General features: G+C 52.7%; 2 protein-coding genes across 2 annotated transcripts in view; one reads left to right on the top strand and one right to left on the bottom strand.

Annotated features, from left to right (window-relative positions):
• The window catches only part of LOC105759916 (uncharacterized), a 649,836-nt gene that overhangs the window by 310,505 nt on the left and 312,053 nt on the right, over positions 1 to 27,278 (bottom strand).
• LOC140681480 (uncharacterized) overlaps positions 1 to 27,278 on the top strand; it is a 1,248,316-nt gene that overhangs the window by 1,053,065 nt on the left and 167,973 nt on the right. The window contains 1 exon segment of the mRNA XM_072921322.1: positions 11,594 to 12,244. Coding sequence (XP_072777423.1) covers positions 11,594 to 12,244 — 651 coding nt within the window.

The raw sequence follows: 27,278 nt of genomic DNA, 5'->3' as shown, positions 1-27,278 counted from the left end.
ACTTTTCCCTAAATTCCTTGTAATCCAATATTTTCCCCATTTTGCCTGCAGGTACTCAGTTTGGGTGGGTCTGTGGCTGTTGACATGGGTGTGTGTAACAAAAAGGAACTTTGGTTCCTTTCCGTGTAATACTTTCTGTAGCATTTGGGACACGATCTTGCTGGTATCTCAGAAGGGAAAAGACAACAAATGAGAGACAGAAACAGGAATGACAGAGGTCTGGCATGGCTTATACCCCACCTCCCCTGCCTGTGGGGTTGCTTCCCACAGCAGGTACGTGTGATCTTCTCGGTGGTGAGTACAGTGCTCAGTCCAGGCTTGTCCTCTGTTTCCCTTGTCACTCCTTTTTACTCAATTTTTTAGGCAAGTCCTTTTCGACACTCCTTAACTGTGGTTTCCCACCGTTCCTCAGGTATCTCTCACTCAACAGGCACTAATAATCCATCCACAAAACAAAGTTATTACTTCAGTTGTTTTGGGTTCTATCTGTATAGGGAATTGATTCAGTACTCGATACCTCTTGCAACAAGAACATAGATTTTGTGAGCTACAACACCAATTATTCCCATAATTTGAACATTCACTTGTAACCCAGCTAGCGTGTCCAGTATTGGGATGAATCACATAAAGTATACAGTGTAGTACTGATGGAAATTTCCCTTCTTCCCTGTACAAGGCACAGGCTGAGGCCAGGCTATAAGAACTCTTTGACTGAAACACTCCCGATCCTCCTGTTTGAAGTGACACCAAGGAGGTGTCGGAGGCGTCTCAGGGTTTATTCAGGCCGGGCTTAGAACCAGTGATGCAAGCTTTGCCTTATTTCTCAGTGAGGTGTTATTCTTTGTACCTGCCTTGGATCATTTGGGTCTTCCCAAACCATTACCACCCAGTCCTGGTTGGAAGTCAATTTGGTATCACCCAGTTTAGATGTGATAGTCCATTCCTCAAGTTTCCTCACAAGTCCTTTGGTTTTGCTGGCGTGAATTCACCCTCTTTCCATGGTTTGGATTGCTGCTTTAATGGTACCTGAAAAGGATTTCTTAATAGCACAGTGTTAAAAGAAAAACAATACTGCATTAGCTTTTACCATTAGTTTTCTTTAAAATTTTCTGAGTTTAACTAAACTCTTTTTCTACAGCCACTTCTTCTTCTTGTACCCAGCTGTATTAATATCTGCAGAAACCAATTCTTCTTCCTGTGAGCTATAATTAGTTAAATAAAAAAGACCAGGCCAATTTTAACATGAGATGTATCTCTTGCCTTTTACTTTTTGGGTAACATTTAACTGTTTTAGTCTTACAGACTTTAAGTCTTCAGAACAAAAGCCTCCTCTTCTTAACAACAGCAATCAGAAAGAAAAAAGAAATCTTGCTTAAGACAATAAACCACTTTGTGAGAGTCACTATCTCTGCCTTGATCTTATCTCTACTGGTGGTCCTGTTCACAGCCTTGGGTTTAACTCTGTCCTTCCCCACTTCCCCCCCTCCTTGTTGTCACTCTGCCTAGCAGGAATTGGGGAGAACTTACAGATAGCTGTGGCTGAGGGGACCTTGGGGGTGTATTTCGCTCTCCCCTTCGCTCTCTTTCTCTCTCTCTCTCCCTTTCTCTCTCTTTCTCTTTCTTTTTCTCTCTTCACATTTCAGCAGCCACATTCCAATATCAGTCCACTTTCTAACATTAATCCTACATCCTGGAGAGGTGAGTCTGCCAATCACCTCTCCCCCCTTTTTCAACTTCCTTACAAAGTAAATTACTTTTGTTATGTGTGTTCTGCAGGCCTGTAATTCACAGCACCCTCCACCAAGGCTACCAGCCACTCACAGCTGACAGTGCACAAATAAAGACTTATTTTGCTATCACAATTTTTCCATTCACAAGCTTGAAAAGGTTGCAGGAACAAAGTAAACAACAACTTACTTCCAAAGTGACCCTGCCTGCACCAAAACAAATTTAAGGCAATGCTAGTTAGTGCAATGCAATTTGCAACGAAGCCAAGGTTTGATTTGGGAAGGGCATCTGAGGACACGGAGCATGAGTTTTACAAATCTGTATTTTGAAGAGGGAATGGACAAAATATGAATAGAGTTGAGGGCAGGGGGAGGACAGCAAGTGAGGAATTTTTCTCTGCAATACTCTCTTTTCGACTGCCAGGAAACACTCTAACACTCTCTCCAAGGAGATAAAGAAAAGCTCATAAAAAACAATCTACATTACATATACTACCATTCATTTACATTTACTCACTTTTATTTTTCACTAACTCTCACATACAACAAGAAGATACTTTTTACTTTCAAACAGTCTACATTACATATCTACACCCTGAGTGCTGTTGGAATGTTAATCCCTCAACCCAGCAGGTTTGAATCCTGGATGCTCTTGGGCACTCTTATCCCTCAATCCGGCACTCCACGGGGTTCCTCTTCTTCCTAAGATCCAGTCCCAGTTTCTCTGGGAGGGATTCTCTCTTTTTTTATCACTCGCTTGGTCTCTTTACTGGCCGTTTTTCACATGAAAAAGACGAAAAGCAGCATGAGAGACTACAGCAATCACTTGGCAAGTCTGGGATACCCAGCAGCTTCTGTCACACACATTCATTCCCCCCTTATCCGCCCCATCCCAACAAATACTCACCTATCCTTTGTCCTTGGGTCTTGGTTCTTCGTGTACACTTTAGTCTTGGGGCTAATTACAGCGGTTTTAGGGAATGCTTTCCCTTTTCTTTGTTTTATTGTCTCCTTTTGCCCATGGATCATAACCTGTGTCTGGTCACACACCAGGGGAACAGAGCGAGGCTGCCTAAATAGGGCAGGACCCGTCTTCCTCACCCTGACTCTCCAAGCCCCGGCAGAGAGGTGTTAAAAACCATCCTACCATAATTGTGAAAAACGCCAATCACTTGTCTGTTAAATTTTTAATAATAATAACATGGTTATTAAAATAGTAATACAATTAGAGTAATAAAAATTTAGAGTTAGGACAATTACAAGACAATAAAGAGCAAAGAATTAAGGATGTCCAGATGCTCTGGGGCACTTAAGCCACAACAAGCATACCTTGTGAACAAAGGAATCACCCCTAAAACTACACTATTGCATATTCATATATCCTTCATGGTTATGCATACATTCTATTTAAAACAAGAAACTCTGTTATATGCCAACTATTTCCTTTGATCCCCATGGCGTCTTCGAGTCTGAGCAAGGCCTGAAGAAATTAGCTTCTTCTGACAAGAAAACCATAAATTCCTCTTCTTTGGAAGATTTAGGTGTTCTGTGATGGTTATGTCAAAGCGAGTATGTCATTCCTTAAAAGAAAACCCAGATACATAGTTTCTATTTTAACTACTAAAGCTTCAATTTAACTACACAACTACATTTACAGTACTATTAAAATGTTAATACAGCACTACTATTCAAACTAACATATGTGCATTTTTCACCTTGGGCGTCTGGTGGAGTATCCCCGGAAAGTGCCCATCTCTGCAGGGAGACACGTTTTTTCAATTGTAAATTAGGTCTTTCTTTCTCTGTCATCTGTGGTTTCAAGACTTTCCCGGCTGGGTCTTCAGGTCTTTTAAAACTTTAAGAATCTTTTTCTACTAGCACAACTGACTTCATGTATATTTTACATAATCACGAATTATTCCACAATTTATATTACAATGGGGCTGCACAGATCCCCCTGCAGGTCCGTGGGGATGCAGAGATCCCCCTGCAGCTCCATGGGGATGCAGAGATCCCCCCGCAGGTCCGTGGGGATGCAGAGATCCCCCTGCAGGTCCATGGGGATGCAGAGATCCCCCTGCAGCTCCATGGGGATGCAGAGATCCCCCTGCAGCTCCGTGGGGATGCAGAGATCCCCCTGCAGGTCCGTGGGGATGCAGAGATCCCCCTGCAGCCCCTGGAGGAGCCAGGCTGGAGCTCGGGGATGCCTGAGAGGAGGCTGTGACCCCGTGGGCAGAGGGGCCCCGCTGGAGCAGCCTGGCCTGGCAGGACCGAGCCCGTGGCACAGTGACCCACGCTGCAGCACTTGGAGGGGGCTGTGCCCCAGGGGATGGACTCGGCTCGGAGAAGTTCCTGGAGAAGTCTCGGCTGGGAGAGAGCGCAGGGTGCAGCAGGGAACGACTCCTGTCCCTGAGCAGAGGGAGAAGCCGCGGGGGATGAGCTGAGCACGGCCCCATTCCCTGTCTCCTGCCCTGCCGGGGGAGGAGGTGCAGCTGGGAGCAGGGAGGCGTGGGGAAAGCTGCATTTAAGGCTCTGCACTGACTTCTCCTCATCCTGCTCTGAGTCTTGGGAGTTTTCTGCCAGAAATCTCTCCCCTCCCCCGCTCACCCACAGGGCTTTGGGCAGGTTTCCCTTTTTGGGGGCAATCAAAGCGAAGCAGCGATGCACTAATGAGGGGCAGGAGAAGGGAGGCTCCCGGGCTTCCCGCAGAGCCGGAGGCACGGAAGGCGCAGGGCCGGGAAAGCCGTGGCGGGAGGTGCGGAGAAGTTTGTTTGTGTGGGCAGCTCAATCCCGCCTCGGGCCCGGGCCCGTCCCGGGGCTGTTGCTCATCTCCGGCTTTGCCCTCACGCAGCGCGGGGGGCCCTGAGAGCGCGGGGCGAGTCTGGGCCGTGCGCAGAGCCCGCCCCCAGCTCGCTGCCATTGGCCGCTGGTGCCGTCAGTCGCGGTTGCGGCGCGCTGATTGGTGGGAGCGGGGCGCAGCACGGCCCCGGCGGCGGGCTGAGGGCGGCCGTGGGCGGGCAGCGGCGCCATTGGCGCCGGGAGCGTCTGTGCGGGCCCGGGAGCGGCGGCAGCGGCCGGAGCGCGGTGAGGCGGCGTCGGCGGAGCTCGGAGGCGGCCCCGGCGCAGGTGGGAGCCGCGCTGGGTTCTGCGGGGGCTCGGGGCTGGCTGCGGGCGGAGGGGGCGGCAGGGGGCTGCGGCGGGTCGCTGGTGCCGTGTCCGGCCCGTGCCGGCCCCGGGCTGAGGGCGCGGCGGGAGCGGCTGCCCGCGGTCTCCTTCCCGCCGGGGCCTGGGCAGGAGCCGCTGCCGGAGCAGCGCTGGCTCGGCCCGGCTGCTGTGGGTAGGACAGAGGGGGCTGCCCCGCGGCCGGGAGCGTGCGGGGAAATTCCCGTCGCCGGAGGTTTCTGTGGCCGGAGGAGAGCGAGGAGTCCTGTAAAAGTGACTTTATTGCCGAGCACGGGGAGAGGCCGTGGGGCATTTGCCGTGCGCTCTCTGCCATGGTTGTAGTCCGCAGCCTCCTTTTTATCCTCATTTTCCCGGCCGCATCTCCCTCTGCTTTTGCCCACGGGCTGAGGTCCTTGGAAGGTTCAGACTTCCCGATGTGCCTGCTGCCTGTCCTCGTTAATATGCACCCTCCTTTTGTATACCAGCCGATATTCATGGCTCTCTTAAGCCTTTGTTCTTCTCCTCGAAGTTCGGGAATGTAGCGGGACTTTGAGCAGCTGTGTGGGTCGATTTGTGACATTTATTGGAACTGAGGGTTTCTCCCGTTACTTCCTTATCTACAAGTGCCTGGCTCTCTCTCCAGGCAGATTCACTCCTTGACTCTGTTTTGTTCTTCCCGGGTCCTCTTTGGTTTTGGGATTATTCTCGGTGCCCTCATTCCCTGTCCTTTTGTAGCTGTTTGTGGATCAGGAGGCCTGGCTGCCACCTGCATCCCCTGGCTCAGCTGCTGGATGAGCTGCACTGCCAAGGTGTGGAGCATGGTAAAAAGATGAGAATTGCTGCAGCACAGAAGAGGAGAAGCAGCATTCGTTTAACCCCTGGTGTGCCGGGGAGCCACGAAAGCGTGTTCCATTCCCATCCTTTCCATGTTTGGACCAACACTTAAACTGTTTACCTATTTCTTTTTTTATCTTTTTCACCACTTTACCTTTGTCATCTCTTTGCCAACAGCAGTTTGAATCATTTAGTTCTCCACAAACTCCTCCTTTTTCTGCTAACAGAAAATCTGCTCCCATCCCCTGGTGAAATGTTGTGTTCCTCTTTCAGTGGATTGGTCAGCAGGAAGGTCAGGAGCTGGAGCTGTCTGGTTGGTTTTTTTTCAGGACAGTTTGTAATCTAATGATGCCATTGAAATGATAAATGGGTTCTCTGCTTCCTGATATGAATTGGTTTGGTTTCCCAGGGGCTGGTCTGTGGTGTTGTAGGATTTTTTCTGGTGGCCCTTCATCTTTTCCCCATTTCTGGGTGCTCCCTGCAGCCGGGGCTGCATCAATGACCGCATTTTTCTAATTACATCATCAAATACTTGAATTCCAACTAATTTCCCCGAACTTGTTCTAGCAAAAGCCCCAGTGCTCTGATACACCCTGTACAACATAGACAGTGACAGCAGATGTTGGAGTGGGCAGGGGGATGATCCCCCCTTATTTTAGTGAAGTTTTCACAACATTCTCCATTTTCTGTTTCCCTTTGCAGCCTCAGCCATTTCTGTTTCAGAGTCAGATCCTCACCATGGGCTCTGCCTTCAGCCGTGCAGATTCCATCTGTGCAAGCAGGCAGAGCTTGGGGTGAGGGGCAGAGGGAATCAGCCAATTCCTGCCCCAGGCAAGAAGAGCCAGGTACATTGTCCCCACTCTGCCCGGCAGTGTTAATTTGCATTTCTAAAGCTCCTCCTGGGTGCCTGGAATGCAGCTTCTCTTCCAGAGCAGCCTTCAGCAGCCTCACATGTGCCCCCCTACAACCTGCTGCTTTTTCTTTTTTTTTTCTTTCAAATCTTCTATTTTTTTTTTTTCCTTCAAATCTTCTTTTTATGAGTTAAAGGTTCACCTTTAAATCTCTTGTAGCTTCACAAAATGTTGCCTTAAGGTGAACGTCGAAAAACCCAGACCAAAATTTTTCTATCTCTAAGAGCCACTCACAAACATACACAAAAAAATTCAAAGTCAATTAAATTTTTTCTCCTTCTCCTCTAAGTAAAAACTCATTCTCTCATCCCTGACCCAAACCTAATCAGCAGTATAGAAGTAGGAGTAATTTAAAAATACTCCAATGCTCTAAACTTAGCACTGAAACTGCACGAAAAAGAAAAACTCCAACAATATGTTTATTGTTAGAGTCAAGGCATTCCTTGGTTCTGGCCAGGATGTGCAACAGAAATCATTCCATCCCCACATAGCCCGGGTGTGCAGAGAAAATCGTTCCATGACACGTAAAGTATCAGTAAAATATATTGGAGTATATAAAAAATAAAATACTATCAGAGTAAAAGCTCCGTGGCTTTTACTAGATTTTTCCCAAACTTGATACAGTCAGAACCAGTCTAAATCCACTGGTTTAATGTTCCAAAGTTTCAAGTTGTGCATTTTTTAGTATTTGGTTTCCTATTGGACATGGATTTCTTTGCTTCAGCTGTTAATGAGGTGGGAAGTGCTGATTTCCTTCTCAGCCTTTTGCAGACCAGGTGTCTGCAGCCCTGGCAGTGTCTGGGGTAGGTGTTGGTTGCTGTTTGCTGCTGGGGTTGATGTTTTGCTGCTGGGCGTTATCTTTGTGGGTATCTTTTGGGCCATTCCCAGTGTGTTGAGGTGTTAAACTCATCTCCATTGAGTGGTGCAACATCCCTTAACAAAACCTTTAACATTTCTTTCCCCAGGGCCAAGGCAAAACAAGCCTGAGTAGAGAAATGAAAGGTTAACAATGTTCAAGTCTATGAGCTGGTCTATTTTCCATCAATGCCATGGCAGGCAGGGCAGTGTGTGAGTGTAAGTGAGAGCCAGAGTGGAATTGTGCCGTGCTCTTGCCCAGCAGCTGTGGCAGGGCAGGCCCAGAGAGCGCTGAAGCTGCAGCAGTGGCAGCAAGGGCTGTCCCCGGTGGCTGGAGCTGCCAAAGGAGGGTGGCCAGGCCGAGGATTTCAGCAGAGGATGTGTGGGCAGCCCCAGGGCCTTGCCCCGCTGTGGAGCCCTGGCTGCTGCTGCGCTGCCTTCAGTGCAGCTCAGTGGGGGCCTCCCATCCTCCTGCTGCAGGCGGGAAGTGCAAATCTCCGGGGCTGCAGAGACCTGGAGCCGAGGCTGAGGGGTCCCCCCGTGCTCAGCTGTGCTGGCGGCTGTTTCTGGCCTCGGGGCCACTTGGCACGGGCCACGCCACTTGGCCACCAGTGGTGCTGCTCTGCACTCCTTAGGCAGGAGCCGATGTCCTGCTTGGATGTTGGCAACAGCAAAGTGCCAAGGCAGGCTCTGTGCCAGCCCAGCTTCCTGTGGGAGAGATTGCACCAGAGACAGGATTCTGGCCACAGACTGCTTTAAATGTGCATCCCTTATCTGCACCCTGCACTAGGTGGAGAATTCCCAGGGTAAGGAATTCCCGAGATCAGTTGCAAGGGGAAATGATTGAATATCCGCCCTGGGTCTGGCTCTTCTTCTTGCCCAAGCCAATGGCAAAAGCCGTACCCATGGCATCTTGGTTTCTATCCCCAGCTTCCAAAGGTGTTTCTTTCTTTCCCCTTTCATTCTTTGTACCCAGCCTGAGCTCTGGGGGTGCCAGGGGCTCTGGAGGTCCCATTGTATTCCTAAAGCTGCCATAACCCCCTGGAGGATCTTTCCTGTAAAATGAGCTCTGCTGTCTGAGTCTATGGCTTCCACAATCCCTTTTATATGGATTACTCCTTTCAGTGGTTGCTGAGCAATCAGGATTGCTTTTGCCGACACCCCGTCCCCTGGGTATTGGGGCCCCCTTGAGCCCTGGGGTTGGTCCCTCAGGGGCTGTGGGAACTCTGCCATGGCCTTTGCCTTCAGCTTGGCCTTTTGCTCATCCCTCCTTGCCTTCAGCTGCTGTGCCTTTGTGCCCAAGTGCTGCAGGGCCTTCTTCTGCCACTCCTGCAGCCCCGGTCACTGCCTGTGGGTGCTCATCCTCTGAGAGCTGCTGAGCTTTCTGCAAAATCTTTCCTTTCTGCAGGGACCCAAGCCAAATCCTTCACAGAAAATCCTGATCCATCCATGTGCACTCTGCATTTCCCAGATGTTGCTTTGTTTTGCTCCTTGTGCTCAGGGTCCCCTGCACAGCCCGTGTGGCAGAGCCGGTGCCTGTCCTACCGCAGTGTCCAAAGGCGGCCCCCCCGGCGGGCAGGGCCGGCAGCTCCCCGGGGCCGGGCAGCGGCCGGGGCGTCCCGCAGCCTCCTGGGGGCGGGGGGCCACTGCCGGCCCTGCCCGGGGCTGGTGGGCTCAGGCAGCGTCCGGCGCTGAGCCCCGGCTGCCCCACAGCCCCGGCCCGGCCCCGCAGCTCCCCACAGGCCCCCAGCCCTGCTCCCGGTCCCGCACCTCTGCGCCCGCTGCTGCCGCTGCCCACCACAGAGAAACCCCTGACATCCTGACCTCCTGCTTTTCCTCTCCTGGAAACTGGGAATTCAAAGTATCAGCTGGCAAATTGTCAGGATAAGACCCTGCTGAAAAACATCTCAGTCCTCCGTATTGTTCTCTTCCTCCTCTTTGCCATCATCCTTTTTCTTACCACATAGATTCTTCCTGCTGCTTCTTGCCTGAACCATATTGCTGCACACTCCCCTTCACCCGATCCCTTCCCAGCACACCAACACCATCCATCCCCTGTTGTCCAAATCCCTTCTCCCCTTCCCTTATTGCCCCCCTGGGTGTTCATGTCCTTAATTACCTCTGGGGGAATGTGCAAACTACCTCAGCATTCTCCCAAGGGACCCTTCAGAGACATTTTGGGATCATCATCCCTTTGGCCAGGAGGCCTCCCTGGCTTTCCCTTTTCTCCCCTCCATGGGTGCCCTGCCATGTTCACTCCCCGAAGATCCCAGGGCACTCACTGATGAGATTTTCAGTGCTCTCTCCCTGCTGACTCTTCACAGACCCCCCTGATGTGTCACTCGTCTGTCTCCTGGTCACTCCCGGGTCCCCAATCAATCCCCGGTGCCGCCGCCAGCCAAGGGAGCCGATCACCCAAAGTGGGTGAGGCACCTTCAGCTGCACTCCCTGCCCCAGGGTGTGCGGGAAAATTGGCATCACCAGAGGATTCTGTCCACAAAGCAGACAGAGGTGTCCTGTGAAACTAATTTCATTTCTAAAAATGGGAGAGGCCATGGGACATTCCCCATGGGATCTCTCCAATTGTTGGAGGACACAGCCTCCTTTTCATCCTAATTCTCCTGGCCACATCTCCCTCTGCTTTCCCCATTGGCTGAAGTACTTGAGAGCTACAGACTTCCCAATCCACCTACTACATACTCCCTTAATATGCTCCCTGCTTTTATATAGCAAACGATATTCATGGCTCTGTTAAGTCTTTGTTGTTCTTCTGGAAGTTCACGAATAGAGGAGGACCTTGGCTGAGCATCAGTCTGTGTCATCAACTGATAACATTTTCTGAAACTGATGGCTTCTCCTGTCACTTCCGTATGTACAGGTTCCTGGCCCTATCTCCGAGCAGATTCAGAGCATCTGTTTGTAAAGACACTTTGCTCTTGCTCCTTTCATGGGGGTCCCCCGTTTGTGGCACATCCCCCCTGGAGCAGGGTGTCCCCTCTTTGCTGCAGGCGCAGCCCTCAGGCAGAGCTCAGCCAATCAGAGCCCGCGGCGCTGATGACTCACCAGTTGCCAGGCAGACTCGCAGCTCCCCGCGTTCCCCACCTGGACCCCACCTGCGCCCCCCCCTCGGCCCCATCGCCCCCGCGAGGGGAATTTGGGGAGGTGGGAGTGGGGCAGCGCCAAGGCCGGCCCCCCCCCCGCGCTGTCCTGGCAGGAGCGGCTGCAGTGGGGACCGAGTGCGGGCGGGAGCGGCCGAGAGCCCAGCGCTGCCCCAGCCCGACCTGCCCCAGCTCCATCCCTGCCCCTCGGCTGGGATGCTGTGGGTCTGGGGGGAAGAGGGAGCCGGCAGTGGGTGCTGGGCCTGGGGGCAGGAGGAGAAGAGAAGGAGAAGCAGGCTTGAGGAACAGAATGGTCAAACGATGCAGGTGGCAGGAGAGGGTGGGATTGTGCAGGAGAAGGAGGAATAGCAGGAGGAAGAGGAGTGTGAGGAAGAGCAGAGACACAGGAGGAGGAGGAGGAGGAGCAGAAGGAGGAAGCAGCAGAAGGTTCCACCCCTCCCGGTATCTGCAGCCGCCCCCAGCCCCAGGAGCGTTGCTCCCCCCACATGCAGCAGGTGACTGTGGAGGGGGATCCAGGATTTTCCCAGGGTGAATCTTGGTGTTTCTGAGCTTTCTTGGGCTAAATGTTGGTGCTTTGGTTTTATGTGGCAGCTGAATCTTTATGTTTTGGAGGAGGTTTTTGCTGAGTTGTGATGTTTGGGGAGTTTTTGATCTGTATCTTGAAGTTTGTGGGATTTTGGGGCTAAATCTTGGTGTTTTGGAGGTTCTTACAGATATAAGATTCCCAATGACTTCCTGAGATGAACTTGGGCAAGGAGGAATCTCCAGTCCAAGGTGCTCTCCTCTTGTTTTTTTCCCCAAACCAGGATTTTTCATTCCCTGGGCGTGTCTGGATGGAGGAGGAGGAAAAGCCCCGGAGATGCTGCAGGAGGAGGAGCTGCAAACCCAGCCCAGGGAGCTGCGGGGAGGAAAGAGCCCCCCTGAGCCAGGAAGGCGGGTGGAGATCCAGCCGGAGCTCGGAGCTGGTGGAGAAGTCTCATGGCAGGGAGAAGCCCCACAAGTGCTTGGAATGTGGGAAGGGTTTCAGCCGGAGTGACAACCTGATCGTGCACCAGAGGATCCACACTGGGGAGAGGCCCTACGAGTGTGGGGAGTGTGGGAAGAGGTTTCAGACCAGCTCCCATCTCCTCCTACATGAGCGGAGTCACACAGAGGAGAGGCCCTTCCGCTGCCCCGACTGCGGGAAGGGCTTCAAGCACAACTCCCACCTCACCAGGCACCGGCACATCCACAGCAGGGAGAGGCCCTACGAGTGTGGGAAGTGTGGGAAGGGCTTCAGACAGAGGTCTGGCCTAATCCAGCACCAGGTGATCCACACTGGGGAACGGCCCTATGAGTGCTTGGAATGTGGGAAGAGCTTTGGGCGGAGCCCAGACCTGAGAACACACCAGCGCATCCACACTGGGGAGAGGCCCTACGAGTGTCCCCAGTGTGGGAAGAGGTTTCGGACCAGCTCCCATCTCCTCGTACATGAGCGGATTCACACAGAGGAGAGGCCCTTCCGCTGCCCCGACTGCGGGAAGGGCTTCAAGCACAACTCCAGCCTCACCGTGCACCGGCGCATCCACACTGGTGAGAGGCCCTACGAGTGTGGGGAGTGTGGGAAGAGCTTCTCACAGAGCTCTCACTTGACCCAGCAACAACGGAGGCAGCACTAAGGGAAGCCCTGTGAGTGCTCTGAGTGAGGGAAGAGCTTGGAGTGAGGGAAGAGAGTGAGGGAAGAGCTTGGAGTGAGGGAAGAGAGTGAGGGAAGAGCTTGGAGTGAGGGAAGAGAGTGAGGGAAGAGCTTGGTGCGCTGCTCCAGCTCCATCCCCCATGGGAGGATCCGGGCTGGATGATCCCCAGTGACCCCCGTTGGACAGAGCCCTGGTGCCCCCGTATGGGGAATAAAACAGAGAGTAAAGCAATGGAGCTGATAAAGGGGCCCGATATCTGAGGCCTGACTGAGCAGAAACTGTGGGAGACACAGACACAGTTTAAGTCTCCCGGGCAAGAAGTGACCAAGCAACGTGGTGTGAGACTTTGTGATAAAATAATGTTACCAGGTGATGTCATGTCATGAAGAATGTGTAACCAATGGGAAATTGTTACCAAAAACAGCCCTATATAAGCACCCTACAAGTAAATCCCTGTATAAACACCTGGTACACACAATAAAATTGGCTTTGGTCTGAACTCGGATGTCCCCGTCTCTCCCTGGTGGATAACCCTGTTGTGGGTGATCCCCGTTGGGTGGGGGGAAGGTGTTGGAGGGATTTCTTTCCCTTCTCCTCGTGCTGCCGTGGTTTGGTTGGTAATAAATTCCCTCCCTGTGCCCAGGCTGGGTCTGTTGTCCCCGTGCCGCTGCTCGGGGCGGGATCTCTCCCGTTCCTTCTCTGCACTCCCGGGCCTCTCCTCAGCCAATGAGAGAAGGCGGTGGACAAGAGTCAGCCAATCAGAGAGAGCGGCGCTGATGACTCAGCAGTTGCCGGGCAGACCCGCAGCAGGCAGTGTTCCCCACCCGGACCCCGCCCTCCCTGCCCAGTGCCGGCCCCGCCGTGGGGTCCCCCCAAGTCCCTCCCCAGTGCCCCCATAAACTGGGCTGGGTTTAACTGGGAAGCGTTACTGGGAACACTGGGAGCAGGCGGGCAGGGGCAGAGTGACAGCAGGGCTGGGGGTACACAGGACCCCCCCAAAATCAGCGTGGGGATGGAGTGGGGGATCCCGGCTGGGCCCGAGGCCACAGGGAAGCTCTGCGGCCACCGGCGGCTCAGGAGCTCTGTGGGCAGAGAAACAGGGGTGACACCGGGCTGGGGGCCCCGGGTGGAGCACCCACAGTCTTGGGGAGAGGGGACATGACCCCCGGGACCCCCCTTGACCCACTTGCACAGGTAGAAGCCGAGCCCCAGCACCAGGAAGACAAAGCCCAACTCGTAGTCCCTGATCCCCGTCTGCATCTTGCTGCCGGTGGCATCCAGCGGCATCTCTGGAAGGCCTGCAGGCATCAGGACCCCCCCAAAACCTCTCACAGACACCCCAAGCCTCTCCAAGCACCCTCCTGATTGCTCCCAGTCCACCCAGGACCCCCCGAAACTTGCCATGATCCCTTCCTCACCTCCCCAGGACCCACCAAAGCCTCTCCCATCCCTTTCAGAATCCCACAACCCCCTTCCAGTCTCCCCCCACCACCCCAGTACGCCTAAACCCTCTCACAGTCCTTTCTCAGCCCCACCAGGACTCACTCAAACACCTCCCAGTCTCTTTCCAGCACAACCAACCTCATCCCAATCTCTGTTTTTCCATCCCCAATCTCCATCCAGCTCCTCCAGGCTCACTCCAGTCTCTCCCAGTCATACCCAGTACCCCCAAACTCCCTTCCAGTGCCCACCAGGACCCCCAGAACCTCATCCCACCAGCTTCTTCTCTGCTGAATTCCTAGAGGAAGACCAGGCCCAACTACTACCAGACATTCAGAGAAAACTCCACCCTTCTAGAGATCACCACTTCAGCAGCATTTCATCTGCCACTCCAGAAGGAGCAGCCACCATTTTATCTGGACTACTACCAACATCCTGACTCCTCAGGGTGTCAGGTTTCTGCCTCCATCACTAGTTTCATTTGTACTAATTGCATTTTTTAAATTATTATTTTTATTTAGTTTTTTTTCCTGGTAAAGAACTGTTATTCCCATTCCCATATCTTTGCCTGAGAGCCTTTTGTTAAATTGTGGTAATTCGGAGGGAGGGGGTTTACCTTTTCCATTTCACAGGAGGCTTTTGCCTTCCTTCACAGACTCCTGTCTTTTCAAACCTAGACATGGGCCTTGTTTTGTCGAGAGTTCAGCTGAATAGAATGGCTGCGCAGCAAGGGACATGAAAGAGTTAAGTTGATGAGAGTGTGAGAATACTTGACTTCTAGCATGAAAACAACCTTGAGAAACAGATGTCTCCTAACAACCTTGAGCATACAGGTGTCTCGTTAATAAAGAAGCAGTAACTGCAAGGCTTATCACGAAGAGATATATGTGTTAATAGAAAGGTAACCAATCCTGAGCTTCGCTTTTGCAATATGTATGAGCTAATCAGTGCTTGTATAAAGAAACTGTAATCTACTCCAATAAACTGAGACGTGTTGATCATGACAGCATGAGGCTTGTCTCCCGCGACAATCTCACCAACATCTGGCGCCCGAACGGATGGGACCCCCCCGCCTGGATCTGTGAGACATTTGCGTTGGGGTCGGGTCCCGCAGCTAGACGGACGGTGATTAAGCTCCACTACCTGGAGCCGCAATCTGAGTGACCACAGCAGTGAGCTCAGCCGATACGTGCTGCCGAAGCCTAGAGGGGCTGCAACAGCGCTGACATGAGTAATGAATAAGGCAAGCAGCATATAACCCTTTCACCTCCTTTTTCAGACGGAGGCAATTTAAAGGGCTTGATTTGGATAGGGATCTCCAGGCTTCCGTACAGCTTCTCTTTCATATTCTCTCAAAGAGAGCTGAAAAGGTTAAAGAAGCCAATTTGGAACAGTTGGTTCTGTGGGCAAGAAACAAAGGCAAGCTGCAAAAGCCTTCGCTGATTTTTAGTAAAATCAAATGGCAAGAGCTGGGGCAGCTGCTTTGGGACGCAGTGATAGAACGCGGAGGCGGGAGAGAAGCGGTGCTGGCCCCTCGCCCCCCCGCAGCAGCGGCAGCGGCGGCGGCGAGCAACCCAGCGCGGCATGTCAATTGCAGCAGAAACAAGCGATCACAAAACAAGATACAAAGGCAAGAAAAAGTAACAGAAAGCCCTTCCTCGTCCCTTGTGGAACGGGTTGGCAGAACTAAGGCAACGGGCTGTGGTGGAGAGCAGCAGGGTGTGGCGGTAAGCACCGGCCAGCCGCCCGGGCGGACCGCAGGAGCGGCAGCGCGGAGCGGCGGGCGCAGGGCCAGGCAGAGCGGGGCCAGGCAGAGCATGGCCGGCCGGCACCGAGCCTGAGGCAGCCCCGGGGCGGAGCGGACTTCAGCCGAGAGACAGAAGGCTCCTTGTTGCTGAGCAACAGCGCGAGGAGGGAGATGGGCGTTCCCGGGGGCTCGGCCGCGCTGGAGTCGGAGCAGGCGGGGCGCGGCCGCATCAGGGGCGTCTCCTCTCCCATCCCCACAGTGACGCAGCAAGGACGGGAGCGAGGCGGCGCCGCCCCCTCATCTCCCCGCAGCACCCAGCAATGGCGGCGGAGATGCTGCACAGCCTGGTTGCCACGGTAACGACAACACCGAGAGCAGCAGTGTCACCAATGGAGGGATTGCAACACCACAGCAAAAATTTCAACAGCATTTTTCCAATTCCTTGCAAAAGTCAGAAGACGTAATGAAAAAGTATAGCAGTACCAATTGTTTTCCAAGATACCAAGAGGGACAGACATTATGCAAATCAATGTTATTTCAAATACAATATAGATGAAAATCACTGTATAAAGATAGAAATGTTAATAATGATTTAATTGCCAAAAATGTCTCTGAAAACAAAGATTTGAGAAGAGTCAGTCAGATGGAATGTTGGCATTGAGTTCACAATTTCTGGTTTTGAGTTTTTATAGATAATAAGATAGGTAATTATGATTTTTGAGTTTTATAGATAATAAGATAAATGATGATTGTCAAGTTTTGTAGGTAAAGATAAGTAGTGATTGTTACTAATGTTATATGAATGCTTTGAAAAAATTGTCTTAAACTATTTTAAACATTTCTTGTTGATAAGTTGATCATATAATGTAAGTTGTCTGATTTTTGTGATAAGAATTATTATTGAGATGTTAAGGTATTGAGGTGTTGTTTTAATATTTACAGTCAGTTTTCATATGTTTTATTGTCTTTTTAGGTGATTGATTACAAGATGTGTTTTTTCAGGATCCTGTGTTTTTGACTTTTTAATTACTCATGTGATTTTTTTTTTGTTCAATCTTCTATGCAGCTGCAATTTATCTTCTTTTACAAATTTATAGTCCAAGTTTTGGTTCAAGATTTCAGACTTCAAATTTTTAGATTTCTGAAGAAAAAGTTTGTTGTATTTAGAGAATTTTTGTCTTGAAAGAAATTTTAGACAGGTTCAATTATTTGATGGTTTGATAAATTTTTAATAATAAGTTTTTTTACTTATAACTGTTATTTCTAAGACTTTTGTTTTAAACATATCCTCCAATTAGAGTTTGAGCTCTGGCCAAGCTCTGCCTCTACGTGGATGGTGTCATTGACCCAGGTGTTTCCTGCATCAAAAAGTATTCAAGTCCTTTTGGCTTGACAATTTGACCATATAGGACAGCTGAGCCTCAAAGGGAGTTTTGGAGAGACATGATCCGGACATGTTTTATCCAAATCTCTGTTGTTTTAACGTTTGTCAGCTGCAGCAGACTCTGGGATGACAATTTGATAGTGTAGCACTTGGTAACTGTGATTTTATATGTAATATTAATTGTTTATTATCTGATTGATTTTTATTTGTTGTTAGTTTCTTTACTATGTGCATTGTTTTGTTCTTGATGTTTTTTCATGTTTATAACAAATATGTTGATATTTCCATTTCTTCATGCAAGTTTTAGGGAACAGAATTGAGAGAGGACCCTCCATTCCCTGTGGGGGTGTTGGGTTTGTTTGTGTTTTAACAGGTGCAGAATCTGGATGGATTTCAGTGAAGAATGTGGAACTTATTAATTGCAAGAGAGCAACTGATCTCTCCACAAGTGGATCAGAGGATGCACAGCAAAAGTGGATTGTGCAAAGATTTGTGTTTCACCCACAGAAGATCGTGGGCTTTGGGTTTTTTTTTAATAAGTGTGTTCTTAATGATGTTATAGATGGGCAGGAGAGATGCTCTTGCTGCATTGATACAAAAAGGCAGAGACAGAATTTTAAAAATAGATGAAAAAGATACCAACCCGCAGTGATAACAACGTCAACGACAACAGTTTGCCTGGAACATCCCGTGATGAATCCAGTTCTGATGAAAATTAATTTTGTAGAGTACAGAAAAATAAGTTGAAATATTATAAGTGTGAAGTTAGTTTTATCAGAAGTTAGTTTATTAGAAGTTATAGTTTATGTTTAGAATTAAGTTTGTTTCTTTCATGTTAAACAGGGCATTCAAAAACCTGAGAAGAATGTGGTGGGCCTCAATGTTTTTATTAAGCAGTGTTTTGGTTGTTGAAGTATCAGGAATCCTTGACATTGACAAGAGAGAAAATATGTGGATCACTTGGGCCAAACAAACCAGGCAAGATTAATTCTGCCTGTTGCTAGCCACATCGTCTAACCCCTTTCGTACTTGTTTAATTGGAGTCTCGTTGGGTCCCATGGCAGAGTTCAAGACTTGGACCCGAGCTAAAATAAGTCCAAATATCACTCTGGGAGCGCAAGCTGTTGCATTTGTGCAAAACCTTAAATTTACTGATGACAGTCTTCAAGAATTCGATCTTTTGGGTTCTGTCCCAGGAAATTACTGTTTGATATTTGGATCTTATGCTACCAAACCAACTCAAGAAAATGGAAAATTGACAGATGATGACACTTGGTTGTCTCCCAGATCACCATTGTATTACAACTATTCAGAATATGGTAACAATTCGACTCAATCTGTGACACCGCCAAGTGGTGGTGCAGGAAAACTGCCCCCAGGAACCTTCCTCATTTGTGGGGACCGAGCCTGGTCAGCAGTCCCTCAGAATGCTAGGGGAGGCCCATGTTATATCGGTAGGTTGACGCTTTTTGCTCCCACCATACATCAGGTTCTCGAATTGCCTCAGAAGACTCAACGAGCCAAACACAGTGTTCTCCAAATGGACCCTAATTGTAAAGATATAGTGTCGTTGTGGGGGCGTGCCTCTGTAGCAGTAGCCTCACTCTTTGCCCCAGGGGTCGCCTCATCAAAAGCGCTCACACAATTGAGAACTCTAGCCTGCTGGACAGGAAAACTAATTAATATCACATCTAAATTGATAAGTGAGCTTGCTGCAGATGTAGACGATACCCGTCATGCGTTTCTACAAAACAGATCTGCAATTGATTTCCTTCTTTTAGCACAAAGACATGGGTGCGAAGAATTTGAGGGCATGTGCTGCATGAATTGTCTGACCATTCTCAATCGATTTATAAACAGTTAACGCAATTGAAGGACAACATGAGAAAAAAAAACTTATCGTAGTGGACACTCAATTTGATAACTGGCTCAATTTTTTAGATTTTTTGGCTGAGTCAAAGATTTAATTCGTTTTGGTATTGTACTTTTTTTATCTTTATAGTTATTTTAATTGTTATACCGTGTTTTTTACAGTGTGTGCAAAAATTAGTTCATTGCGCCTTCACTCCAGCCTGAGTAGCTCAAAAAGAAAAAGAGGGAATTGTTGCAGCATTTTTGAGAGAAAGAGGACATGAATTGTGAAAGTTGAGCTACTCCAGTCTAGGCCTCAGATTGAGGCCTGGTGGGGCCTTCAAGCCTCTGACGCAGTTAGAAATTCAGAGCTTGTGGCGCAGATAGAAAATAGTCTTAAGGTGTTGTGGGGACCACTGGGTTGCTTGGGTGTGAATTAGTATAGGTTTTATGGTGTAAAGTGTAGGCCGTTTCAAGGAAAAGTTAAACAATGTTAGCCTACCAATTAGAGTGTCTTTGTTTTTGTAAACTATGTGGAAGCTTATATAAACTACCACCTTATCTTGAATAAACGGAGAACGCTTGATGAACCACATTGGTTTGAACCTGCGTTTGTCTTATCCAGCTTTCCATGTTTCTGAGATTCCCTGGCTTTAGACGGGGCTTTCTGGTTTCTCTCCTTGCAGCCGGGCTCTGCGGGTGCTGAGGCTGCTCTGGGCTCTGCCAGGGCCCTGCTGGAGCTCAGCACCGGGCTGCAATCAGCCAAAGGAGAAATGGGGTGACCTGCAGCACAGACTTGCTTGAGCATTTCAGCAGCACAGCTCAAGTTTGCAGAGTGTACACCTCCAAGGGAAAACATGGCACCACTCAAACCATATACTTGTTCAATAACTTCTGAAATGAAATCAATCTGGGATGACCCCAAATGACGTTTTGCAGCTTGCTCAAGCTGTAGCTCAGCCCTTCTCTGAACTGTTCTCTCCCCCACCTGCCTTTTACTTCCCAACTGCTCCCTATTTTCCCCCAGTGAGCTCCCAGCCCATTCCAGTCTCCATCACACTGTTGCCTTCCTTGGTGCCCCTCATCATGAGGAAGGCCGAGCCCCAGGCTTAGGGACTCATCCTGTCACTGGCTGAGGAGCAGCAATATCTCAGAGGTCCGGTGGGATTTTAGTGTCATTCAGAGCTGCTCTTCAGCCCCCAGCTCTCCTCACTGCTGAGTTCCCACTCCCTTTTCCTTGTCCTTGCAGCAGGATGAGCTCTGTGAGTCCCCTTGAGCCTCCCCACTCTTCCCAGCCCACCCACCCACCTCAGTTAGGCTGAAGCTGCTGCTTCTCTGTCTCCTCTGGCACACCAATGCAGTCCCCTGTGCGGGGAGCCCCAGCCCCAGAGCACAGCACTCAGCAGTGCAGTCGGGGCTGGAGCAGCTGCCCCGCAGCCCTGGCTTGGCTCTTTGTGGCAGGGAATGCTCCCTGTGTGCAGCTGTCCCTGCAGGATGGCCCCAGGGCAGAGCCCAGCCGGGCTCCCCCTGCAGCCCCTGGAGCTTGGGGCAGACAGTGGTCCCAGAGCTGAGGTTCACGGGGAGCACCCGGAGCTGTGCCTCGCACTCTGTTGCCGTGTCACAGTCTCGTGTGCGGGGGCAGCTCCAGGGCCTTCTTCCTCTTCCTCCACCCAGGCCAGCTTGGGCACTCTTGGGGGTCTCTGCTCCATGTCAGTGACTGGATTTGTGGCTACTTGCAGGAGAGATGCCTCAGAAAGCTCCGAGTCAGCAAGTCCTGCAGTTGTGCCTGGAAGGCACCTTCAAGAGAGAAGCCTCAGGAAGGCTCAGGACAGCAAGTCCTGCGCTCTGGTCTCGAGGGCTCCTGCCACAAGGACAGGAGACTCCTGTCAAGGATGGTGCTCTGGCCTCGAGGGCACCGGCAGCAGGGATGGGAGATGCCTCCGGGGCACCAAGTCCCACACTCTGCCCTCGAGGGCACCTGCAGAAGAGAAGCCTCGGGAAGGCCACAGGTCAGCAAGTCCTGTGGTCTGGCTTCGAGGTCAGCTGCAGGAATAACACCTCGGAAAAGCTCCGGGTCAGACACGAAGGAGTGCGCTGTGTGGGGGCTCCTCACAGCACTGCTCTGTCCCGTCCTGTCCTGTCGCGTGCACCGAGCACTGTGGTGTGCTCTTGTCACCACCAGCTCCTATGTCACCACGTGTCACAAAGGGCCCTTGGATACCCTGTCCCGTTCCATTCCACGGTGACCATGCTGCACCGTGTCACAAAGGGCCCCTGCACATTCTGCCACCTGCCCTGGGGCCACCCCCAGCCCCCCAAAGTGGCCCAGGTTGGAAGGAATGCCTTGCCCCAAGTGTCTCAGACAGCCCAACAGGATCTTTAGGAACGGCTCAGACCATCAGCAAACGCTGCCCTGCTCTGCGGGCTCAGAGCAGCAGGAGCCCCCAGGGCTGCCGACGCAGCCCCGCTGGGAAGGGAATGGGACCTTCCATGGAAGCTGCCACGGCCTCCTTGGGACGCGTCCCGGCCCGTGGCCATCCTAAACCCGCGGGTGTGACACAGACAAGGAACTGTGGGCCAGGGCAGGAATGCTGCTCTGACCCTGGGGCCCGGGGAGCGCTGACACCAGCAGGTGAGGCAGAGTCCCTGCCCAAGCAGACCTGCCTCCCCCGAGCCCTGGCAGCGCTGGTGCCCGTCTCCTGCCCCAGAGACCTGTGCCCCTGGGGGCTTCTGTGCCAGAGGGAGCCAAACCCACCTGCACTGGGGGCTGTGCTCCTGCCTGCAGGGGCTGTTGGCAGGAGCACCTGGAGCAACTGCTGGCAACACTTGGTCTCTGTCAGAAGCTCTTACCCCATGCTGAAATTATTTTCTCGTTGAAGTTATTGCTTTCAGCACAAAAACACCTTAGCAGCAAAGGAACAGAAGAATCTGGCAAGTAAGAATCCTCAGTTCAGGAAAGTTTTACTCCCATTGCACAACTCAAGTAGTTCCAAAATGGTGCAAACTTCCCAAATTAATTGGGATGGCGTGAGGAGGTGAAGATTTGGAATTTTGCTTCCCATCTCAAAGCAGCAACTCATTTGCCTTAACCTCATCCACTGAGGGTCACTTTACAGAACATAACACTACACAAAACAAGGGCAAAACCAAGGGCCATTCTTTGGTTTGCAAATGGTTTTCTATGAAGGGATGATAATATCCTAACTCTCTTAAGGAATAAAAGCTCTGAGTAGAAGGAAAAGTGGCTAATTCTTCCCCTGGTAGAGATATCTAACTGGCCAGTAAAGTACAGCTCTCCCCCCTTGTTCCCTGCAGGAGAATCAGGACCATGAAGAGGAAAAGTCACAGATATTCACAGATATACAGAGCTGAGCCCTCTGTAACCAAAGCTGTGCCAAATCACAGATGCTGCCTTCAAACTGACTCAAATTCCAGCCTAGACCTCTCACCTTCCAGAAAACTCCTTCCTCAACACCCCACCAACACCAACCCCCTAAACTCCCACACAAGCCCCCAACACCCCACCAGAACCCCCAACTGTCCCCGTCCCTCTGCAGAGCTTTCCCACCCTCCAGCAGACCCCCGGGTTCCCTGCACGTGCTGTGGGAGGCACTCAGGAGGATCTGCTCCAAGGCCTTCCCCGGCAGCAAGCTCAGGCTGCCAGGCCTATGGATCCTGGATCATCCTTCCCTCTGAGCCTTCCTGTGCACGGCTCTTCCATTGGCACATCTGTGCTCAGCTGGGACTACTCTGCTCACCCAGGGCTGCTGGTAAAGGATGGAGAGCAGCCTGGCAAGCTCTTTCTCCAGCTCCCTCTGTGCTCTTGGGGAAGGCAGAACCTTCCACAGGAAAGCCACTGGTGCCACAAGGAGTGGGTGGCATCAGGCAGCTCTGGGGAAGCCCCTCAGGAATGCTGTATCCTGAGGGAACACTGCTGGCCTTGACCTGCTGGCACCTGCAGAAGCTTCAAATCAGCTGCCTCAGCTTCCAGGGCCTCTCTTGGCCAGCATCCTGACGTGGATGCAGGACGGCTGCCAGGCACTGCTGGGACCCAGCGGGACAGGAGCGGCTGTCTCGTGCCCACGCAGCACCCGTGACACAGCCAGGGCCATCCCGAGAGCAGACAGACACTCACGGGCCAGCAGAGAGGAGCAAGGAGCCCTGGGCTCCTCTCAGGGTATCTCAGCTGGGCTCGCTCCACAACACGCCCCCATTTGAAGGTCTGCTGATGCCCAGCTGCCAGAAATGCCTACCTTGTGCTCTCCAAGATGCACAGGGAGAGCCAGTGAGCAGGACACCTCGGCAGGCAAACCTTCCAAGCCTTTTCTGAGGCCAGGCAGACACCAAGATCAGCCAAGACTCTCCACCACGCTGCCTGGCCCACCCAGCCCAGCTCTGTGCTGGCCCTGGGCCACAGCAGCTCCCAGCAAGCAGGAGGCAAATGAATCTTGCCAAGAGCTGAAACACAGCAGACAGGGAAGATGTGAAACGTGAGTGTGTAAAGGCCTTTTAATTCACAGCTCCCACAGAGAGCTTTGGGGCTCACAGATGGACAGAGATGGTTCTGCTCACCCCTCTGTCCAAAGGGGGGGTAACACACGCTGCTGCAGGTGCTTGGGTTGGTCTCTGCAGGTCCAGGTGGATGCCAAACCTGCTCTTCACAGCCTTCTCCCTTGCCCTGCCCCTCTGCCAAGTGCAGCGGGCCTCAAGGACTGAAAGGAGCACAGAGAGCCAAAGGGGGACACTTGCACCTGCCTCACTGGGAGCTCCCTGGGAAGCACTTTCCTTGAGAAGCAAGCCCCTGTCCTCCAAAGGCATTTCCCCAAATGTGCAGCTTTTCTGCTCAACACCAACACACCCTTAAGAAACGCTGGCAAGGCTGAAGGACTTCATGTCCTTTCAGGACAGGCAGTCCAGCTCTAGCTCCTATTCCCCCAAGTGCCTTTCCAGGTGGAGGCTCAGACGTGCAGCCCCAGGCCCTCTACAAACACAAGCTGCTCAGTGCCTCTTCACCTGCCTCAACTCCTGCCTGCGCCCACGGCACCAAGACCAGGCTGTTCCCAGCCAGAGCCCAGAGCCCTGCTCCCGCAGGACGCTCTTGCCAGCACCTTCCAGGCCTCTCTGCTGTGCACACAGCGCTTTTCATGCCCGCTCCCAACAGGCTCTGGAAGGCAGAGCACAGCCTGGCTGCCTCTGCCACCAGCACAGCCCAAACACAGGCGGAGGAAGAAGCAGCAGGGGCTGTTTTGTGGCCATGCCCAAGAGAGACTGGAAGGGTGCCCTCCCTCTGCTCTCACTTGCTTGGCTTTCTGACTGGCTCCGAGCCTGGGGCTGCCATTCCTCACTTGTGGGCACCAGAACCACAGCCGGGATCCCGGCACTGCCTGAGAGTGCTCCGGGCACTGGCAGGGTCGCGCGTCCCAGTCTCGGGCACCGCGCTGCTGCTTCCTTTGCCCTCAGGCACACCCAAAGCTCCCTGGTAAGCCCAGATGGTCACTGGTTCTGCCCTCTCCCTGATCCTGTGCAGGGATGGAGCACTGCTGAGCTTTCAGGAAGCTATTCCTGAAAACTTCCAGCATTCCAAGCTCCTTTGCCCTCCATGGAAGCTTGCCATGGAATCCCTCACAGCTGCCTTCAGAGCATACTCAGCTTGGCTCTTCCAAATTCCAGGGGCTCCAGGCTGCTCAGCAAGATCTGCAACTCCACAGGGTTGTGGAACTGCACCTTCAGCACAGGCACCTTTCCAGCCTGATCTGCCCTTGTTCTTCCGTGTGTGTGCACAGAACACGGCGTGGAAGAGAACAGCAGCAGGGGCCTGTGTGTCCCAGGGCCCGGGATTTGCGCCGCTTCAGCTCCACAGAGATGCAGGTGAGGGGGAGAAACCAAACTGTTTATTAATGGAAGGGAAAGGGAAGAGATGAGATGGGGGCAAAAAAACCGGAATGGTCAGCATTTGAGGGCTGGAGGGAGGGAGCTGTCAACAGGGAGGGGGAAGGCAGCAGCTATGGGAGCTTGCAGCAGGCACAGCTGTGGCCAGCATCAGGTGTGCCTGGAGCTCCAGTGACATTGAGTCCTGCTGCTCTCTTCACTGTCTCCTGGTACTCTGCTTGGGACCCTGGTTCTCTGAATCCAGCAGATGACTTTAGTTCTGCACATCTTTGTCCAAAAATTGCCTGAATTTCCAGGTTAGTGGAGGATGGGCTGTCATCTTCGCTCATGGCTTGAAGGGCTGGAAGACAGATAAATTACCACAGTCAGAGACCAGGGGCTGTGTGACATCACAGAGATCTGTGTAACATCACAGGGGCTGTGTGGCATAACAGGTCATGAGCGACATCACAGATCCTGTGTGACATCACAGAGACATCCATGCGACATCACAGAGTGCTGTGTGATGTCACAGGGGCTATGTGACTTCACAGATCCTGTGTGACATCACAGAGATGTCCGTGTGACATCACAGAGAGCTGTGTGACATCACAGAGATGTCCGTGTGACATCACAGAGATGTCCGTGTGACATCGCAGAGGGCTGTATGATCTTGCACCTTCTGGAAGATGGAGTATCGCCCACTCTGTATTGCCCAGAGGACATGCAATGTTTGAAGTGCCAGCTCTGACATGGCACTACTGACATCCTCTGTCAGGCATTCAAGGGCTGCAAGAGAGAGGAACAGAGCCATGGTCAGATCCCGACTCTGCGGGGAGCCGAGGGGAGCCCCCCCTGCCAGAGCCATCCCAGCCGGCTCTTGCCATGGCCGGGAGGGATCAGGGACCAAGGGGATCAGCCCGAAGCTGCTGGCCACGCATGCCCCACGTGTCCCTGAAATCTCTGTGTGCTCTACCTAGGAGAGCAGAGCTCTCCACAGCCGGGGCAGGGCTTGCAGCTTGCCCCGCCAGCCCCCGCTGTCAGCCCGCTGCCCTGTCTCACCATTGAGGATCAGCTGGAGCTTTTCCTGCTGTCCCCTCAAGCTCCTCCCGGCCGTCCCTGGGAACACAGAGCCTGTCAGGCCCAGCAGCACAGCTCCCTGCCAGCGGCGCTGCCAGCCCTGTGCCCACACGGCCTCCTGGCCCGGCTGGTGGCTCACCCATGAACCTGACGGCGCCTCTCACAGGGGCTCCTGTGGGCTCTGCAGGTAGGGCAGGGCCCGGCGCAGGTGCTCGGCCACGCTGCTGCTGTCCTCTGCCAGCTGCAGAGAGCGGCAGGAGGGAAGGGTTGGCCCCGCAGCCCCGCCGGGCCGGGGCTCCATGGGCACCCGGCTCGGGCCGCAGGAGCCTGGAGCAGAGCCCGCGCGGCCTCGGGCTGCAGCAGCGGGCAGGGGCACAGCTGCCAGCCCGCACACCGAGCACTGCGCTCAGGGGGCTTCTCCAGGCTGGGGCTGCGGCTTCCCGGCCCTCCTTACCAGGCACTCAGTGAACTTCCACAGCTTCTGGTTCTTCACCAGCTTTTCCATCCTCTTCAGGAACTTGGCCGCACAAAGCAGCGTTTCCTGAGAAGCCTGGAGAGCAGCAGAGACGCAGAGATGGCCCCACAGCCCAGGGCGCAGGACCCGTCCCTGTGCCAGGGCCTGGAGGAGGCTGCAGCCTGCGAGGTGCCAGGGCAGGAGGCAGCCCAGCCCCTGCCAGGGGAACAGCAGCAGCTGCCGAGTCCTCACCTCTGCCACTCGCTGGTTCTCATCATGGCAGTGGAAGGAGAGTGGCAGCAGGCTCTGGTGCACGTTTGTCTTCAGGGATTCATTTTCCTTTTCCTGTGGAAGTGTCACCACTCTTCAGAAGAGCAGTATGGAGAGCAGCTGCACTTGGCTATTGTCCTGTATGAAGGGAAGAAAAAAAGACCTCAGCATTGGCTGCATGGGGCTCAGCTTTGTGCAGGGCTGCAAATCCACAGGGCACAAAGTGTCTGGGCAGCAGCCAGTGGCCGTGGCTGGGGGCAGTGAGCCTTATGTGGTCAAGGAGTGGCAGAAGCACCTCAACCAGCTGCAGTGTGATGGGGCTGGGTATCAGCATGTCCTTGTCCAAGATGATAAAGTTGAGGAGCATGGCTGTCATGCTAACTATCTCTCCATCCGCATCCCACAGGAGCTCCACAAAACTTTCAGTCAGGCTCCACATTTTTTCTCTCTGTGAGGAACACAAGTTTGTGAAATGCCATCCTGCTGCTGCAGGGCCTAGAGGCCAAAGGGCTGTTCCAAAGCACTTGGGCAGCTGAAGCGGGAGGCAGGAGAGCTGGGAGCAGCTGGCCCAGCGCCCAAAGCCCAGCCAAGCCCAAGCAACTGCATTCCTGAGCGCAGCCTCTGCCCCTGCCCCCTTCTCACCATGGAGGGATCATTGATGAGCTCGAGAAGGGCCCTGAGCGCCAGGTGATGCCTCTCCTTGCACTCGCTCCTCAGGTGCCGTGACAAGATTTGCAGGACTCTGTCAGCACCGCGTTCACTCAATTCCAGGCACTCGAGGACCTGAAAGGCACAGGGCAGTGACAGGGGACCGGCCGGCAGGAGCCCAGAACCGCACAGGGCCGGGCCCAGGCAGCAGCACAGGGCGCGGGCACCGTCCCAGGCACTGCGGCTACGAGA

This window comes from Taeniopygia guttata, chromosome 36 (genome assembly GCF_048771995.1).
Source record: "Taeniopygia guttata chromosome 36, bTaeGut7.mat, whole genome shotgun sequence".
Classification (NCBI taxonomy): Eukaryota; Metazoa; Chordata; class Aves; order Passeriformes; family Estrildidae; genus Taeniopygia; species Taeniopygia guttata.
Note: the sequence above shows the minus strand (reverse complement) of the source record. Positions and strands in the feature narration are given on the sequence as shown.